The sequence below is a fragment of the Capra hircus genome, chromosome 18 (genome assembly GCF_001704415.2).
Source record: "Capra hircus breed San Clemente chromosome 18, ASM170441v1, whole genome shotgun sequence".
NCBI lineage: Eukaryota > Metazoa > Chordata > Mammalia > Artiodactyla > Bovidae > Capra > Capra hircus.
In genome coordinates this window covers 23,130,541-23,150,895 of record NC_030825.1, presented here as the reverse complement: position 1 = coordinate 23,150,895, position 20,355 = coordinate 23,130,541, and the positions used below count along the sequence as shown (strand labels likewise).

The 20,355-nt window shown below is 35.6% G+C and overlaps 1 protein-coding gene across 11 annotated transcripts in view; it reads right to left on the bottom strand.

Moving 5' to 3' along the window:
• CHD9 (chromodomain helicase DNA binding protein 9) overlaps positions 678-20,355 on the bottom strand; it is a 219,929-nt gene continuing 200,251 nt past the window's right edge. For 6 of the 11 annotated variants that reach the window (XM_005691972.3, XM_018061985.1, XM_018061983.1 and 3 more), the window contains 9 exons: positions 18,395-19,303; positions 17,039-17,202; positions 16,031-16,303; positions 15,131-15,299; positions 11,580-11,719; positions 11,044-11,265; positions 8,728-8,856; positions 5,118-5,222; positions 678-4,141 (listed from right to left, as the gene is read on the bottom strand). In XM_005691972.3, the coding sequence (XP_005692029.2) occupies positions 3,266-4,141; positions 5,118-5,222; positions 8,728-8,856; positions 11,044-11,265; positions 11,580-11,719; positions 15,131-15,299; positions 16,031-16,303; positions 17,039-17,202; positions 18,395-19,303 (2,987 nt within the window). In that variant the 3' untranslated portion in view covers positions 678-3,265. The remainder of the gene's footprint in view (positions 4,142-5,117; positions 5,223-8,727; positions 8,857-11,043; positions 11,266-11,579; positions 11,720-15,130; positions 15,300-16,030; positions 16,304-17,038; positions 17,203-18,394; positions 19,304-20,355) is intronic. The other 5 variants (XM_005691975.3, XM_018061987.1, XM_018061986.1 and 2 more) reach the window with 4 other exon arrangements.

Genomic DNA, 20,355 nt, shown 5'->3' with positions numbered 1-20,355 from the left:
GAACATCACCTGTAGCCAAAAATTACTCTCCCTGCAACTCACCCTTTTTCTTCCTACAGCTCAAAATATATAGAATAAATACATTATTTTGTATGTAATGTCTTGCAAAAACATCCAACATAGCCAATTCTTCTTCCAGCACTGAAAATATTACTGATCCTCTGGGTAAGCATCAGATGAAGCAGTTGACTTTTGTTTACCTTATTTTACAAAAATGAAAAAAAAAAAAAAAAGATTTCCTAAGCATGACAGTATAATTCAATGTGGTCAAGTTAAATGAGTGAGTGATGAGACTCCACTGTTCCGCTCTGACAGTTTGAGGGAAAACAAATTTCTTTTGTATTTACAAAAAGAAAAAAAACAGCCAAACACTACAAACAACAGTGATAAATTAGAAAAGCCTCTAAGACCAAGGGAAAAATAGTTACTGATTTCCAAAATGGATTTCTTTAAGAGGTTAGGTGTTATCTCTGAGCCTTTCTGGATTTTTAAAGGTCCAGGAGAAGAGAACTTAAGGAAATAGTAAGATTGTGGGTATAATTATAGCCTGCTTCTGTCTCTTAAAAATTCTTCCAATGTTCACTTTCCTTTTAAAGATTTATGACTAATGTTTCTTTCATAATTGGAATAAACTACATATAAAATAATAAAAGTATTGTCATGTACAGAGGCTGACATCATGGGTAGTCAAAGAATATGTTTAATAAAAAATAATTAAACTTCCATTTGCTCTATAGAACATCATAGAAAGTAATTTAATAAATTACAAATGACTTTTTAAGACGTTTGCTCAACTACAGAAAGCAAATTCAGACTACACAAAACACAACTGGTAAATATTGCAAATGTCCAAAAGAAAAATTGGACTAAGACTTGAATCATGAAACCTGAAACAGGGCTATAAATACAAGGCAATAACAGCTATAATTCTTTTAGTAACTACCAACACATACTTGGATATCCTTTCAACTGCAACTTTAGTATTATGTAGTTCTACTGATTTCTTTCTTTCTTATAACCCTTAACTTTACATAACCATGTTTGCGTGTTTTTTTTTTTAAGCTGATAGCTGGACAACTTTTCCCCAATCAGTACTAGATAGAAGTATCTTGAATCCCAAGAGAATGTTTAAAGTTAATATTAGCCTTAATGCTTTGAAAACTGCAACTGCCTTTATTACATAGAAAGAGAATCACTAAGATGTTAACCAAATTCATTTGATCTAATTAGGAAAATACTTTATCTCATAAATTTGATATAAATTAGATTTTACTGACAAGATCTAGGGTTTTTTATTTCCCTTTTAAACTGGAGACAGAAAGGAATGAAGATCATGTGGGCAGGACTAGAGGGAGAGAAGGGAAACATGGATGGTGCTGAAATACTCCACCGGCAACCTAAGTTAACTGTGTTTGAAAACTTTGGCTATCTCATAGGTGTATTCTAGTTAAACAAAAGTGCAATACTGCAAAGGGAAGATACTAAGTATGTAATATATCATTTTCATGATGAAGAATTACTACCCACTTCTCCTGGAAGGGCATTATAGTGACTATTGCTAAGACATTGCATAAAGGACTATCAATTCAAAGTACTATTTTGGGAAAATACAAAAATCAATACAATCCCAATGGAACTGATATAATTTTGTAAATACATGTAACACTGTCTCTCTAATAAGGGATTATTTTACATACAGAAACATAATTTACTGGTAAAGGTCTTGGAAAATCCAATATAATTGCTTAATTCCTGACAAAGCAATAGAGTTGTAGCAAAACAAACTGAAAGTTAATTTTTCTGTGGGAGAGAAGTGGGGTAGTTTTCCCCCTAGCAAAGTTTGTCACTGACTTATTTAAGTACCAGAACAATGCTTATCTCTCCTTAGGATGTAAATGGTATTTTATAACCAATTCAGCTCTGTTTTCAATGTATATGAAGGTGAACCTGGACCTCTACCTTGTCAGAATAATAGCAGCTTTAGCAGGAGAAACTGTATCATAAATCAAATATCAGACAAATTTTACATGGTAAAGGGTTCTAAGAAATTGATCAGAAACCTTAGGCTTCCTTTTTTTGTGGTTTACAGGAATAATGTATATATTTTTTGAGATTATTAAAAGTGCATTTTCAAAATGGGCAACTCAGTATATTTAATATAAACTGATAACCCAACACTGATTCTGGGCCAACATTTAGTCTGCTTATACCTAGAAACGCAAAATGAATTTAGACTATCTGCATATTACCTTATTATCTGTTAATTTTGGAATATTTCCATGACATAAAACACAAATAGAAATCTACACAAATAAAGCAAACAAACAATTTCTTTTACATGAAGTATGCTGTGTTGAAAAGTTCTTTTCAGTGGTATTTCATGATTTACCTTTTCTGAACCCTGGAAACAGACATTACTCATCTGAGACATAATTATTTCTAATAGGAGGCCAAACTTTGAAAAGTTAAAACTAAATGTGTCTAGAGGGTGTCAAAGTCACATGACACAGGATTATTTTATGACTTAATTTTACTGATTTTAGAGTTAAGCTCAGCAAAAAGCAAGTCATATTTCTTGCCCGATTAACATGATATATAGGATGTGTTTAAAAAACCCCTGAAAACAAGTATAGAATTAGAAACGAATGTAAACTTCCTAAACTAACTCAGCTGAGGTAACAGGTAGCCAGTTAAATTGGCCGATTGGGAAACTTATTTCTTCTTTAAAACACACTTGTACCTGAATTGGAAATATCAGCAGTGCATCACAACACTAGAGCATTTTCATGTAATTAAAGCAATGGATGGTGATGTAGATTCTACAGCTTTCATGACATTCATTAGCTGCCCAAATTATTGCTGAGTTTTGATCTGTAAATTATAGGTGTCAAGGAGGCTGTAAAACTATATTCAAATTAAATCAGTAATATGCATAAAGTATTCTGTGTTCACTGCAAATATATTAAATATACAACTCTCATTGAGCATAATTTTCATAAAATTAACCCCCAACAAAATTATAATGCCTTTTGTTGTAATTTTACACCTTTATGTATTTGATAGTACATACGAGTTCAGAAACTTATGAATCTTAAGAAATATTACATGCAAAACGTCTCTGAAAGCAGTTTGCACTTCTAAACAAATAACTGAAATGTTCGGTCAGTAAGTTATTGATGCACTCAACACTGGTGTATTTACAATTAATAATTAAAGGGGAAAAAAAAATCCAAAATCAGTTCATAATTTAAGTGCAGTCTGGGAATCAGTCTTCATTACTAGAATCTGAATCCTCGGATGACGATGATGTACTATCAGATCCAGATGAAGCATCGGCTTTCTCTGAACCCTCATCTGTGCTGTTTTCGTGGAGAGGACTCGGTTCAGTTCCCCCTTTGTCTTCCTGATCTCTAACTCTGGAATCTTCTTCCTTTACTTCCACAGACTTAGATGAGCCTAAGTCACTGTTTTTGTTTTTCTGTACATCAAAAGTGTTGGACTGAGACAAAGTTGGAATATGAAGATTAAGGCCTGGAGTGAGAAGCATCCCTGGATAAAGAATATTAGATAGTAACAGTGGGTTCAGAGCTAACGGGCTGGCAGCTGCAGCTGTACTTAACGCAGCAGTAGAGGGTGCAGGAGAACTTGACACCGAGTTGTCACCGCCGTTCTCGGGGTTTTGGCTCTCTGTCCTTTCTTTTTTCCCTTCTACCTCCTTAGAGTCATTTCCCTTTTTTTCTTCTGTTCCGGATTCTGTCGGCTTTGTCAGGAGCCCTCCCATGCCCAACAGATTTGGCAACCCAGTCATTCCCGACAGCAGCATGGGGAACATGGCGGCCACATTTTTAGCTTCTCCTCCAGAAGAAAGGCCAGCAGGCATTCCCATCAGCCCTGCAGTCACTTGCAGTGATTGCAAGTTTTGTAGGTTTTGTTGTAAGGCCTGAAGAGTTGTGAGGTCCACACCTGGAAGTAATCCATTGGCTAACAAAGGATTGCCTGAAATACTGGAGGCAGTTGCAGCTGCCGCCGCCGCCGCGGCCTTCGCAATTCCACTTTTAGGTCGTCTCCCTCGCCTGCTTACTTCCTCTCTTACCACGGGACCAGTGAGAATACGTTCATACATACTTTCTGGAAGAAATCCCTAAAGAAAAAAAAAAATCATCAACAATAACCATTTTAAAATAAAATCAATATCTATTAACATGATACAAATAAGCCATTAAAAATATGAAATTATTCATAAACTTATTCTGGATACAAAATAACCAATTATGAAAGAGATAACCCAATTTTATCTTATTTTTAAGTAGGGCTTGAAACAGTTCTTCCACTTCTCATTTTATCTTAAGAGAGCCTCTGGTTCTCTTTTATAACTGTGAGGCACAGGTTTGTAAAATAGTTCTGGAAACTGGAAGATCCAAAAAATTTTATTACTGCCATGCCCTTAAATTGTTCACATCACCAGAAGACTAAAGAAATGCCCTTCTTCTAATCTGGAAGAACAGTGTGGAAAGGGACAGAAGTAAGAAATGATTAAATGAGATGCTTCTGACTCTTTTCTGACTATCACTTTGGGAATAATGGAGATAGAGCCAAGATGGAAAAGATACTCAATGGGGAAAAAAATCACTTGGCTCAGAACAGTAGTAGCACCTGCAGACTGGGAAGCACCAAGTCCTGAGTGGAGAACAACCTATGCTACTTTCTTGAAATTCCCCCAAGATTTTCTGGGGTTCAAAATTCCTAGAAGAACAAAACAAAACAAAACAACCCTCCCTCCCAGCAAACAAACCAAAATTCCTAAATTTTAGGAGTTTAGAACCTCTCGATTGGCACTGTCCAATAGAAACAATGCAAACAACATATGTAACTTAAAATTTTCTAGTAGCCACAATAAAAAAAAGGTAAAATAGAAATATGACACCAGTTAGTATACACCGATTCTGCACTCTAATTCAACAAGTATCTGAGAAGTTTGCAACATACTCTGTAAAATAAAAACTGTGAAATAGAAAATATTATCACATATTTATGGAATATTTTGGTAATTCTTTACTTAAAATTTAATCTAAGATATAATTAAATGATGTCTAAATTAGTGTTCATGAAATACTCACAGACTGCTTAACAACATCTCCCCATTCAGGAGCTACTCCATATTCTGCATTTTCTTTCAGGAACCGACACAAATCTTTCAAAGGGGGAGCAAATGCACCTCCAACCTAAAATGAAAAACAGATTCTTAGACACTTAAAAGCATATTAAATGTGAAGACATTTCTTTCTTTTAATCTGTGCTATACAGAGTTTATTTCTTTAAAACACATGTATTCTTTGAACCACCCTGACAATCTTTATTATAGTAAAAAGGACTACCACAACCCATAAGAACTATCAATATACTACATAAACATGCTAACATAAATTTTAGATGTTTCACGTATATTCCTTGGACAGTAAAATAACTACCATGTACTATGAAGTTACTATGTTGGGTAGGCAGTGTAACCTTGTTAAGAGTATATCCTTTGGAGTCATCAGACTTATCACCTACATGAACTCAGGCAAATTAGTAAATCTCTTTGAGCCTCAGTTTTTTGATCTGCAGAATGGAGATAACAATAATACCTCCCTCATACGGTTTTATAAAAATGAGATAATTCAAGCACCTCAGCAAAGGGTCTGCTGCTGCTGCTAAGTCGCTTCAGGGTCTGGCACATAATAAATATAAGTTGTTATTATTATATTGCCAAGTATTATGCTAAGGACTTTAAGCACATAATTTATTTTAGTTCTCACTATATCCATTTGAGAATGCATTATTTCTATTTTTCAAATGAAGGAATTAAGCCTCAGAGAAGTTATACAAGCTGCCTAAAGCTAACTAGTAAGTGTCAAGGTCAGCTTTTAAACTCAGGTCTCAAAAACCAATGCACTTATCTTTTATGCAAACTAATACCCTAAAAGTTGTATTTGTAGGCATCACTGGAGTTTTTTTTCGGTCAGGCTGGATGCCAGGCTGAAATGCCAGGCTAGATGAAGCACAAGCTGGAATCAAGATTACCAGGAGAAATATCAATAACCCTAGATAGGCAGATGATACCACCCTTATGGCAGAAAGTGAAAAAGAACTAAAGAGCCTCTTGATGAAAGTGAAAGAGAAGAGTGAAAAAGTTGGCTTAAAGCTCAACATTCAGAAAACGAAGATCATGACATCTGGTTCCATCACTTCATGGGTAATAGATGTGGAAACAGTGGAATCAGTGGCAGACTTTATTTTCTTAGGCTCCAAAATCACTGCAGATGGTGACTGCAGCCATAAAATTAAGATGCTTGCTCCTTGGAAGAAAAGCTACAACCAACCTAGACAGCATATTAAAAAGCAGAGACATTACTTTGCCAACAAAAGTCTGCCTAGTCAAAGCTATGGTTTTTCCAGTAGTTATGTATGGATGTGAGTGTTGAGCTACAAAGAAAGCTGAGCACCGAAGAACTGATGCTTTTGTGGTGTTGGAGAAGACTCTTGAGAGTCCCTTGGACTGCAAGGAGATCCAACCAGTCCATCCTAAAGGAAATCAGTCCTGGGTGTTCACTGGAAGGACTGATGCTGAAGCCGAAACTCCAATATTTTGGCTACCTGATGTGAAGCACTGACTCATCTGAAAACACCCTGATGCTGGGAAAGATTTAAGGCGAGAGGAGAAGGGGACGACAGAAGATGAGATGGTTGGATGGCATCACCGACTCAATAGACATGAGTTTGAGTAAGCTCCAGGAGTTGGTGATGGACAGGGAAGTCTGACGTGCTGCAGTCCATGGGGTCGCAAAGAGTCGGATATGACTGTGCAACTGAACTGAACTGAACCCTGAAAGTATAAAAATAAACATATTCCTTTAAATATTTAAATGATTTCGACCTACCAATTTAATGTACCTTTGGAGTCTAAGGACACTTCTTGAATAATTCCTTTTCCCACAGCTTTCTGAATGAATACATACTATATCTTGTTAGGATACAGACAGGGTTTAATGTGGCCAGTTATAATATCTATATTCTTATCTAATTATTTTCTATAGTTTTTACTTAGCCTCTCAATTTTCTGTTGCGATCTCTTTTTTATTATCTCCTTCATTAAGCTCCAGTTTAAACTAGAGGCCCTCTGTATGGTTTAAAGCCTATACTCTAGAAACTTAGAATAAAGAAATCTACAAACCAAGGGAAATTAACAGGTCCTTTACCAGGCTACTACAATTAAAAATAAAATTTAGGATGTTTAATATTAAACCAAGTAAAAATTTCAAAATGGTTCCATTTCCTTAAAACTGGCTAAGACAAATTTATTCATATCTATAAAGGTTAATTTTTGTTATAAGATGAAGTGCAAAGATTTGTAACACGATCTGTGTAAGCACAAAATTTACGTAAAATGCAACTAAAATGTCATCTTGTTCTTCCCCTAATACATCTGACATCATCTTAATCTACTAACAAAAGCTGAATAAACTTGGGGAAAAATTAGTATTAATTTTAATGAGTTAGTACATACAATAATATTAAGATAATTGTTATTTAAAAAATGGTATTCTTCCAATTTCAATACTTCTGGAAAATTAAAATGATTTCATGTATTTTTATACTAGCAGTAAGGTCATTCAACAGAGAGCAAAACAGAAGTAGGGAATTAACTAGGGATCTATGTAGGGTAATTTAATTTGTGAGTGAAGGAATTCAATGAGAAACTTGATGTTCTTACTTTGAAGGCCATTTCTTTTTCCTTTTTTTACTTATTGTACTGCTTGCTCATCAGAATAAAAAACAATAAAAGTGTCAAAGCTATAAACTTATAAAAGGGTGCCTCAACTGTTCTATCACTTACTTTGTGAGGTAAAAGAGACATATACTAATACATACGTAAAACAGAAACAATTTGGGGAAACAAATGTTGCACCACATTTGATTCAGAAATAAGAAAAACCTGGAAAAACCTAGCTCTTACCATTCATCAATCAGTAAAGCAAGATTAGCAAGGGGTACCATTTGTCTCTAAGATAAGACGTCTTATCTTTGCTTTAAGACATTTGATTTAAGATATTTAATTTCCATCTATCAGAAAATTATGTAATATGCCAATTTTGATAGAAGAAGACACTTTAAGTCCTAATGATGGAATTATCAATACATGATAAATATATATAAATCTTTAATGGCTATGATGAGAATAGTGTTCCCTTTCAGCAGAGTTTCTCAACCTCTGCACCACAGACCATTTTGGATTGGTGTCGTGGGGGCTGTCCTGTGTATTATAGGAGGTATAGCAGCATTCCTGGCCTCCACCCGCCAAGGCCAACAGCATCCAGCCAGCAGCTCACCAACCTCCCCAATACCCACCTCCTTCATCCAGAGCTAAGACCATCAAAAATGTCCCGATTGCTAAATGTCCCTTGGAGGACAAATTTACCCCCTTTTGACAACTACTGCCTTAGATGCAGTGCCCTGGTTCAGTGGCACTGCAAAGGTACAGATGTAACTTATTCATTCGACAGCTTAGCCAAAGGTGTGGGATTTGAAATTAGACTGCATAAAATTGTAGTCTGTGCCTTTTTCCCTCAAATCTTCTAGATTTAACCCAACTAGGTCTGTTAGAAAATACTGCATAATGAAACAGTGTTCTAGAAACCTCTTACACAGTGCATCAGTATGAAAAATTAACAACAAACATGCAAATACCTTTCTGGCATTTCTTCTGTTAATCAGCTGAACACGTTCTTCTCCAGTGAGACTATTAACATCTAATTTATTGGGGTTTCTGCAGCGATGCCTTTTTTGTTTGGGTCTCCCCTCATGGAGTTGCATTCTCTAAAATATATAGACAAAGAAATAGCTGTAAAATCTTTAACTATGCAAATGGCACAAATAAACTGATCCAAGTAATTTAACCATGTAAAATTGAAGATACATGGTATATAGAACATATAGTAATACAGTTGACCCTTGAACAACATGGGTTTCAACTGTGTAGGTCCACTTATATGTGGATTTTTTTCCCAGTGACTACACAATCCATTGTTGATTGAATCCAAGGATGTGTAACTGAGGACATGGAAGGCTAATTGTAACATTATACTTGAATTTTTGTCTGTGGAGGGTGACATGCGTCAGTATCTCTTAACTCCTGTGTTGTTCAAGGGCCAACTATTTATGTTATATATTGAAGGTATAGTACATATACCATGTTACAATCCTTTTGCTGTAGACATACCACAGTAGCGTGTGAGAGCCAAGAAACCATTAACATCAAGTGCCCTTGGGAAATCATACCAACATTATGTTGTATTCTCTACTCAAACAAATGCGGCCTATAGCAATGTCTTAAAATTGTTTTATAACATTATATAAAACATTGTGATAAAAGGGTTATTTGCAGTGAAAATGATGAATGGCTCTAAGTTTAAAAAAGTAATAAAGACTCCTTTGCAGTAGTAAGAGAAAGCTCTGAGAATCTTCTGAGACGAGAGTATAACTGCCAAAAGGGCAAGAACTTTATATGGTTCACTGTTTTATCCTAAATCCCTTACAACAGTAACTAGCACACAGCAGTTGCTCAATAAAAATTGACTAAATAAATGAATGTTATTTTCTAACAAGTTAAGAAGTTACAGGGTTAAACTAATGATTCTCATTATCTTCAGAACTGCCATACTCGTTTTATTATTGCTCATCTTCTGAAATCCTGTCCCTTTTAAGAGCTTTATTTGGCTTATTTTTAATAAAAAGAATTAAGTGAAGTTTGAGAATTAGTGGCATTTTCTGAAAAAAACTAGGGATATGTAAGCCAAGTCTGAGGTTCTTGGTATTAGACTACCATGTTACCTCTACACACACACACACACACACACACACACACACACACACACACACACACACACACACACACACACACACACTACAAGTACAGTCACATTCTAGGGACTGGAGCTTTTGTGGTTCTTTTGCATGAAAAAATAAGGCAATTAAATTTTTTTCTGTTAATAACAATCACTTTACCTTTATATGGTATTCTTTCATTTTCAAAAGATTTTCATTTACAAATCACTGACTCAGTAAATATTTACAGGGAACTAGATACCATTCTCTGTATCAGAAATTAGGTGCTAAATCCTGGGGCTACAAGGTGAATAGGACACAATCCTTAAGCAGCTCACAGGGTAGGGAACAACCTTACTGGGTTATCCAATTAATCTTCATAATGGAGGCAGCTAGAGTAAGACTACTAACTGGCATACAGGGGATATGCGGCTACTCTCTTACCTTATAAAATATACAGAAACAACAAGGGAGACTGACACAAAATCTAGTACATAAGCATCTGAGAGAACAAACTGAGATAATACACTTCCATAAGTAAGAAAGCCATATGCCCATAAGATAGTGAGTAGGAAATATTTAAGAGGATAAGGAAAATGCAAATGAATAGACCTATTCTCATCTTGACTAATATAATCTATGTACCTATATTCTTATAAGATCTTAAGAGCAGAGGTTTGGACAGTGGATTTAAGACTTATTAGCTGCGTGACTTTGCACTATTTAAAATTTCAGTTTCCATTTCTTTATAAAGTTATAACAAGGCCATTCTGGTAAAGTTTGGCAGTGTTAATGAGATGATGCATATAACTGCTAAGTATAAAGCCAGGTACAGAGTTAAGTCTCAATAAATGTTTACTATGATCATTTTTATTATTTTAAAATAAACTCCTTGAGGGAAAGGAATGGAGGTTTTATACCTTTATAACTGTCCTTGGGTCTATGATAGTATTCTGTATATGACAGGTGACTTTTATTAAACACACTGAATATAGAATGAAAAATGGAAAATGATATTATATCATAGGAAAGATGGTCATTAGTTTTTGCTGCTAATGTTTCCTAAATCTTGGGCAGAATACATATTTAATATAAGTTGGTAAGAATTTATGCTTCATCATTACAGATGTAATGAATCATAGACATAAAATATACTAAGATTTATAAGGTATCACCTACAGGAATAAAAGCTCCTAAATCTTCCACATAACCTGGGTGCTCCTTAAGCCACTTTTCCAAATCCTTTCTCTTCGGGGCATCATCGCCTGCAAGTCTTGTCCCATCTTTAAGGTTAATAACTGGAACAGGAGTTTCTGTATCAGGAATTCCTTGAGGCTGAGTATAGGATAGTGCTGGATTTATCCCTGTAGAAATCTGTGAGGTGGTTAAGCCTAACGTAACCTGTAGAAAAACACCAAATGAAAATTTTATTTCCACGCTTTAGCATTCTGATTTTGGTCCAACGAAGCAGTTCTTTTTGAAGAGAAACAAAAATTGTTTAAAATTTCTTCTAAGTCTTTTAAATTTAAAATTTTCATGAATCTTGGCCAGTGCTGGACTCTACTGAGATACAATCTAAAAAACTATACAGTATACTCCTAATTTTCCAGTTATTTTTATTATTCACAAAAAATTCACAAAGCAGCAATATGTATCTTTACTAGGATGAATTTTGGACTCAAGGATCAGTAGCTTTTAAGTATTACTTTACTTACATGATTAGGTGGTTTATTTCTGTTAAAAAAGAGGATGTCAACACCTTCTACATTCTTCCTCCTTCCCCGCCTTTTTTTGACTACAGGCTGGTTGTCTAATAAAACTCCATTGGCACCAAGGGTTGATTGAATGGGAGTACCTAACAAATTAAAAATGCAAAAGAGTGATAAAAATCTAGTTCTTAGATTAAAAATAATCACTTTTAGGGGGATGGACTGGGAATTTGGGATTAACAGATGCCAACTATCATATACAGGATGGATAAACAGTAAGTCCTACTGTATAAGCACAGGGAACTATCTTAAATACCCTGTGATAAACCATAATGGAAAAGTGTGTGTGTGTGTGTGTATATATATAGACAGATAGATATAGACATAGTGACTTACTTTGTTGGATAGCAGAAATTAATACAACATTATAAGTAAACTATACTCCAATAAAACAATAAAATAATGAATGCTTATAATGAGACTTATGATCAAAATAAAAGAAAATGTTTAATTAAAAAAAAAACACATACTTTTTTTTGAACTAAAAATACCACCCCACTTCTCATTTAAAACCCAGGAGAACTGCAATCCAGGCCTCTTTCAAGTTTTAACATGTCTCCTCAAAAATTTCCCTTGGATATCCACATATATTTTCTTTCGTCCCCTTTCAGAGAAGAAGCATGACTTTCCAGTGTACAAGGCAAACCTTTCCACCTTTTTTGAATCCATTAATTCCTACTTTATCTATTAAGTATAAGTTTGCTTTACCATTTATCTTTGCTTTTTTGGTGCCAAAAAATCTTAATCTACATTAGATTTGTATCAACTTAAAATCATGGCCCAACACAAAAAATAAACTTATTTTGGCTTTTTCATAGCCTTCAAAACTTTTGAAACGTTAGTATCTGTCATGCTCCTTTTTTTCACAACAAACTTCACTCCTTAAATTCCCAAAGTCTGCCCCTGACCAGACTATTTAAGGTATTTTCCCTAAGATCACCAGTGTTTCTTGCCAGTTAAACACTCCTTATTTCAGTAGGCACTCCATAAAAAAAAGTTTGTAAGAGGTATGAATCAAACAGTTCCATGCATTCATTTTTTCCCAATAGATACATATTTTTAAACAGCTACGTACAAAGCACTAGGATGGTTCAAAGGTAAGACACAGTTCCTGTCCTTAAAGAGTACATCATCTAGAATACTCTTATGAGAAAATATTATTAAGAATGAGATGTTTGCTTATAATGGTTCAGCTTGTAGCGAGAAATACATTTTCAATCATCCAAGGAGAATTTCTTGAGCAAGTCCTGTGTACTCATGAAAGACACTTCCCTTTCTTTCTTTTTTAAAAACAACAAAAACCCAGCTGCCTTAATTTCTTCTTGAGAGTGATTTTTACAAACATTACTGATTTATTTTGGGCTAGAATCCAAAATGGAAATTCTATTTCATAAAGCCTGTGTTGTCTTTTGTAAGATGTAATTATAATAATATTAAAATTTAAAATAAATATCACTTTCTATTGAGTTCCTACTAGGTGTCATCATAAACTAGACTAAGTCTTACAAATGTCTTCTTAAATTACCAAAAACAGAACAAATAAAACAGAGCGGTATTAAGCCAATTTTATAAATGTGATCAGAAATGTTATGTTGCAAGCCCAATGTTACAACAGTTGGTAAATGACAGAATTCAACTCCAGGCTGTTTAGCTCTACCATCTTTTGATTACTATTCCAGGTGGTTTCTGGTATAAACTAAAGACTTATAATTTATGCTGTTTTACTTTCTTTCATTAATTAATTTACACTATACAATATCTCTTCATTCAAAGCTTTTAGATAAAATTCAGAGGCATACTCATATAAACATAAAAAGGGCTTAATATGAAGAATTACAATAGCATTTATTCAATACCCAATTCTAAAATCTATTTTTAACATCTGTTTAGCATCTAATTATGTGCCAAGTTCCATTCCAGTCACTTCACATGTATTATTTAATCTACCTAACAATGCTACCTTTCCTCTGACCTCAACCCCTCACTTCACAAACAAGAAAAGGCTCAAAAATGTTAACAGATTTCCTAAAAGTCCTGTAAAAAGACAGAGCTAGATTTCACATTCAAGGGAATTTCTCTGGTAGTCTAGTGATTAAAACTTTGTGCTCCCAGTGGAGGGGCACAGGTTCAATCCCTGGTTGGGGAACTAAGATCCTTCATACCGTGTTGCATGGCCAAAAGAAAAATTTCACATTTGCAATTATCAAGATGAATGAGATATAATTCTTAAATAATGTTATCTAGTTTTAATGTTTTGGCTTTTTAATATTTTGTATAGGTGCCAGTTAGCATTATAATTACTATTGACACTATTAAAACAGTATTATTTACCAAAGAATTACTTATAGGCAAAGGCTGTAGTCTTTGAAAGTCTTCAGCTGCAATAGTAATAAAATGTTCAGATGACAGAAGTATCAATCCCACTCTATAGTCCTGGCATTATCAAGGTACAAGCAGCAGCATTATTAAACACACTTATGTTGGACAAAAAAATCCCAGAACTTATCTTCCCCATCTCTTCCCATTTTCTCATGGGAAAAAGAAATAATAACAACACTGCCATTGTAAAGCACAACTTGGGGGATTTATACTTCAGTAAGAGAACTATGGCTCAATCATACTTGTCTGAAAGTCTAGTAATTAGAGAATTACAGTGAATGGTTAATGAAACTATGTGACAAAATTCTGATGACTCTAATTCATTATTTAATTATAATTTACAATTAGAAAGTGGTAACAGTAGCTACTGGAAATAGCAATCAATTTAACATCTATAATATAGCATTATTTTCCCAAATTTTAGGAAATTACAAGCACAGGAGTTTTGAAATATTTTCAAGTATTGGCTGGCAACCGAAATAGAGTCCTTAACTTTATGCATACAGAGGTACAAAGGAAATTCCAGTCATTCATCTGCGTTTAACTGAAAAGATAAATTTTTTTTATGATTAGTATGTGTGGTCCATACATTTTAAGACTCAACTACTCTTAACTAAAATTCTCAATTGTTGATAGGACACTTTAAGAGGGACACAGACAAACTAAAGTACAACTAGATCAACAGAAACAAAACAAATTCTCATGGATGGATTCCTCAGTACCTTTAGAGTACAGAACACATGGGACTAATTCAGTATTTAATAATTATGATTCACATTGCCAAAAAGTTAGAACAAAACATATCTCAAGGGGAGATATTATCATTGGTTTCAAAAAGTTAAGATTATCATGCAGACATTTGACTAGGTTATTTCTGTAATGCCTTTAAAGACAAAAATATAATCATTGAGAAGAACCAACTGTGGGCAGAATTTGCTTCCAAAGAAGAAATTTTGTGGTACTTTAGAGCTTTCTTACAATAAAAGGGCTGTTTAAAGTAGAAACAATCTTGTTCTTGCAAGTATTCTGTGAGTAAGTGAGGATTTAGGACGGATTTAGGACGGATTTAGGAAGAATGGACTATTTCATGCTGACGCAGTGATCGCTAGCATATTCACCTGATAGTGGCGGGGATTTTGGGAAACTGGCGAGGCTGCTCTCTGATGCACCCTGAAGGTCCCGAAGTCGAGTGAGGTACTGCTGCTGCCCAGGAGCACAGTCCTCACTGTCCAGTGGCCTTCTCTGAGCGAGCCCTTGCTTCTGAAATGTCAACTTCAAACCACCTTCCTGTTAAACAGATGCCAGTATCAAGAAAGAAATGATTAAAATCATTGCAGTATAGTAAGATAAATTTTTTACTTAGAAAAAATGAGGTAAAAACCCTGAAAAATCAGTTACGTTCTCTTCTTGTTCATACATTAACTAGAGAAAAACATTTAATCAATTTCTATAATGAATATTAAAATTTCTATCTTTAAGTGAAAAATAAATCTAGGTATTACATACACTTTTCTGAGCAAAACCAAACTTTTCATGTGACAAGTACATTGTAACCCTTTCAGCGACTGACATATATCTGTGTACATTATTCACATGACATTTTAAGAGATATTACCCATGTTTTAGGCATCAATTCAGCTTCAAAATCATACTGAACAATGAAATGTTACTGATAACAAGGCATGCTAAATATTTAAAACAGAAAGTGTACTGACATACCATTCGAATATTATATAAAAGAACTAAATAATAAGAAATTGTCAGACTGTTTAAGAAAGCATCTTGATCAGCAGAAGGACTATTTTCAGAAGTATAGGTAGAGAAACATATTTAATGATGATCCCTCTAGTAGAATATTCAAGTTTAATAACCTGGATATCAAAAAGAAAACAACAATCCAAATACCAGAAAACAAGTATGTGAAGGAAGTAAGAGTAAGAGCAGGCAGCCATTTGCAGGAAAAGCATGCTGCACACCGCAATCGCAATCAGGTCCTAGGGCAATAAAAATAAACATACGTCTTTGATTTTCACTGTAAACTCCTTTTCTCGTACATGCTTCTTCACCTTTGACATCTGTGTTGACTGATCATGTTCTTCTTTGACTGCAGCACCTGCAGGAGGGGGCGCGCTGGGCTCGCTATATTCTGTGGCTGCACCAGAGCTGTCCAGCAGCTTTGTGGTATAGAAAGAAGCCACTGCGTTGGCATCGTAACTTCTTCTAGCTGAAGGCCACTTCCCTTTCAGGACTGTTTGACAAATACTGTCCAGCCGGTTGATCATCACACGATCCTACAACAGCATGAACATCAAAGGGTAATTTCAGTAACTGAGCCAGACCTTTGGGGATCACAGCTTTGATGGATTTATCCCTGGTACAATTTGTGTGTACTTGGTATGCATACATTTTCTCACATACATATTACAATTTCGTATAAATTCCCATTGGTGAAGTTAAAAAATATAAAGATATTTTGCTGTTCTTTTGTTTTTATAAGAGTAATACAGGGTCCTCATAAAAAATTCAAACTCAGAAGTATACAGAAGAGTAGAGAGTTCTCTTCTCTCTCATTTCTAAAATTAAGCGCTCTTCTACTAATCCAGTCACATACTGGAGGAAGGAAGAACTGTCTTAATACAGTCTGAGCTTCCACCATTATATGTACATGTACTTAAACAAACATTTTTCTAAGTCACAACTGGTTCGTAAATTTTCTTAAAGAAGACCCACTTAAAAGCACTTATTTCATAAAGAAGCATCTGAATTGTATGTGAACATAAGCAGTCATTATCTTTTCTTCTGAATATTCTATATATTCTAAGGTTGAGAATCATATACATTTAAGGACATAGATGTAACGGAGTAATAGTTGACAGTAATAGTTGTTACTTTTAATGCTAACACCAAATGGTCATCCCACACGATAGTGACTCTTTTTTCCTACGTAATAGGAATATCTACCATTAAAGATAGACAGAAAAATATTTTTAAAAATGACCTGTATCAGCAAGAAATGATTTACTTACCTTTGGCCAGTATGATGCTGCCAGCATGTATCCACCCTGTAGGATGTAAGCAGACTCTGCGGTCCCGTTGTTCATCTGGAAACTATCCTGGGTCTCATCCTGGGTAGTGCTCAGTGACGCGACACTTTCTTCATCGTAGGCTTTCATGTGAGGGGTACCTTCTGCTAAGAATAATTATGACCAATTATAATTGTTTTAGAGACTGTGTAACACAATTTTGCATATACTTCTCAAATCCTATATAATTAGGATTTGAAAATGAAAAGTTGAGAAGTAAAAAAAAAGTCACCTAGAATACAGTAAAGTACTCATTATTTTTAAAATTATAGCAAAAGCTAAATAAGTGGCATTACGGAGTTTGAAGGAAAAGGGTTAACCAAACATCCCTTTCTGCAAGAAGATTTGACCTATAGTAACTCTCTAGGTCTGTTTCCCTGAAAACACATACACTTGTGATTGGTAAATTCAGGAGTTTATCAATCTGGACTGGGAAGGGCACAAATATCTGCTGGGGCGGCTATCATTCTTTCAGGAGGGAACTCTTATAATTGGGCATGTCCTGTGTGAAAACCCAGAAAGTCATGCTTGTGGAGTTGTTACAGGAGATGCTTGCTATTGTGGGTGTCAGGATGGCTCCTATGCCCATTTGAAGATGTAAAGACTTATTCTTTACAGTCTTCCTCAGTGGCTCAGACAGTAAAGAGTCTACCTGCAATGTGGGAGACCTGGGTTTGATCCCTGGGTAGGGAAGATCCCCTGGGAAAGGGAATGGCTACCCACTCCAGTATCCTTGCCTGGAAAATCTCATGGATGGAGGAGCCTGGCGGGCCCCAATCCATGGGTAGCAAAGAGTTGGACACGGCTGAGCGACTAACGCACTCACACTCACTCACATTTCCTTACACCTGAGCTGTTAGACTGCAACAAGGACACCCGCAGAAGAGGACCACCTACCACTACTCTATGCTCAGGTTGGAGTTCCTCCACTAGACCTTTCTGAGTAGGGCCAAGCAGGGTCTTGTTAGTTGGACTGGTGTCTATTATAAAATTATTATCTTTATTTGCTCACTGATAAACTTGTTTTAGGAAAAATACAATACTAAATTTAAGGCAATCACAAAGAAATAAAATTGCTGTGCCAAGTCTTTAATCCTCTGTTTGACTAACCCATTTTGCAATGTGAATACTGAATACAGAGTATGAACCAGTAGTCCAGTTGCATTTTCAGCAGTCCTTTAAGAAAATCTGTACACGTAAAATTTAAACTAACAATTTTAAGCATGCTTAAGCAATCCAAATCACTTCTCATTTGCATATGAAATGTCTTAAAATAGCAAAAGCACTTTATGCATATACCTCGCTTTTGGACTTCCTCTTCTTCACTGTCACTTTCTTCTGACGAAGATGAGGAGGAGGATGAGGAAGAGGAGGATGAGGATGAGGATGAAGATGATGCTGAAGAACAAGAGGAGGAGGAAGAAGAGCTAGAGCCTGATCGAGAGTGGGAGCACGAAGAGGAGGAAGACGAGGAAGAAGATGATCTGGAAGAACAGGATGATCTCTCAGAATCAGAGTCAGAATCAGAACTAGACTCTGATCCTCTTTTGTGGACTCGCTGCTTCTTAGAAGCCGGGTTTGGAGTTAGAGGCTCTGTTCTGGCTGCAACCATGCGTCTGTCTGTTTCACCTTTTCCACCAGATTTCTGGTCTCCAGTAGCCTGTGGTAAAACACCATTCTTTGGACTTACAGGCTCAGACTTTATTAGTGTCCTGGTTTCCTCAGAAGACATAGACTCTTCTTCAGAAGACTGAGGCTCCTCTTTAAGGTTTTCACTTTTAACTTTCACATCCTCTAGAATAACAGCTTTAGGATCTAGGAGCCTAGGTAGAGAGGTAAGAGGAGAAGCAGAAAGTGCTACTTGATATTGCTGTAAAAGTGGGGTAGAAGTCCTTGAATGAGCCATCTTACTTTGACTGTAGTTCCTCTGAGCGGCCATAAATGAGAGTTCAGGGTCCCGAAGAATGTGATAGTCTGTTCGGCTCACCCCGTGTTTAGCAGCTCCAATGAGCAAGTCCCTATCATGAGAGCCACATTCCCACCAGACTGGTAAGTCTGGATTTGGATGGCAAAGCTTCAAGCGCTCAAACAACTGTGGATGTCGCAGCGCCTGTTCCCTTACTTTCCTTAGAAGTTCAATGCGATATAAAGTCCGAGAAGCACGTTCTTCTGTGATTGGCTGGATAAAAATGCTTGGATCCACCAATTCTAAATTGAGATAAGAACAAACATATTACCCTAAAAAATACTTCATTATAGGTTTAAAACAAATAATGCAACTTCTAAAATATATGTCTACTCAATATCATCGTATAGTTTCAGACTTTCATTTTAACAGTTTTAAATGAGGGGAAATGTTAAGTTTTAGAAAGAAGTATTAATAACCATGTAACACATAACACTGGATCTAACTTTCTATTTAACTAGAAAGTTAAATAGAACATTAAGATTACTTTGGAAGTGTGTTAATATAACTAGGAAGAAATTCTTTATAAGCTAATGTCATACTACTCCATTTTAATCAAAGAGAAAAGCACTCAAACTCACTTACAAATACAAATTGAAAGTTAAAATAACATCCCATAAGCAAACTTAAGTCCGTATATCTTTAAGTGCACTGAGGTACCTCAAGAGTATTACAGTGGACTCACAGGGACACCAAAGTCTTTCTTAAAATTTGATATAAACATAGGAACAATTGTCAAACAGTGTATGACTACTAGTCTGAGATAGTTCCATTTCAATATCAGACCACACTCTCTTCTTTTTGGTGGGGTCATATCTTTATCAGACTTCCCTGATGGCTCAGATGGTAAAGCGTCTGTCTGCAATGTGGGAGACCTGGGTTCAATCCCTGGGTCGAGAAGATTCCTTGGAGAAGGAAATGGCAACCCACTCCAGTACTCTTGCCTAGAAAATCCTATGTACAGAGGAGCCTGGCAGGCTCCTCAGTCCATGGGGTCGCAAAGAGTTGGACACGATTGAGCAACTGCACTTTCTTTATCTTTATCAGCAGAGATACTGGCAGTTGGGAAGAACTCAAAAAATGATAGAAGCTTGTTGGAATAATGTAGCGAGTACCTAAAGAGGTACTAATGGCCAGATTTGGAACAATCTGAACACCAGAATTAATACGGACAGTACTGGATTATAACCTACAGAATAAAAAATAAACACTCATTTGAGTAAATATGAGTATGAATAAATAATTGAGTAGACTAGGGAGAAAGAACAGCTTTTCCTTGCAGTAGAACTGCACA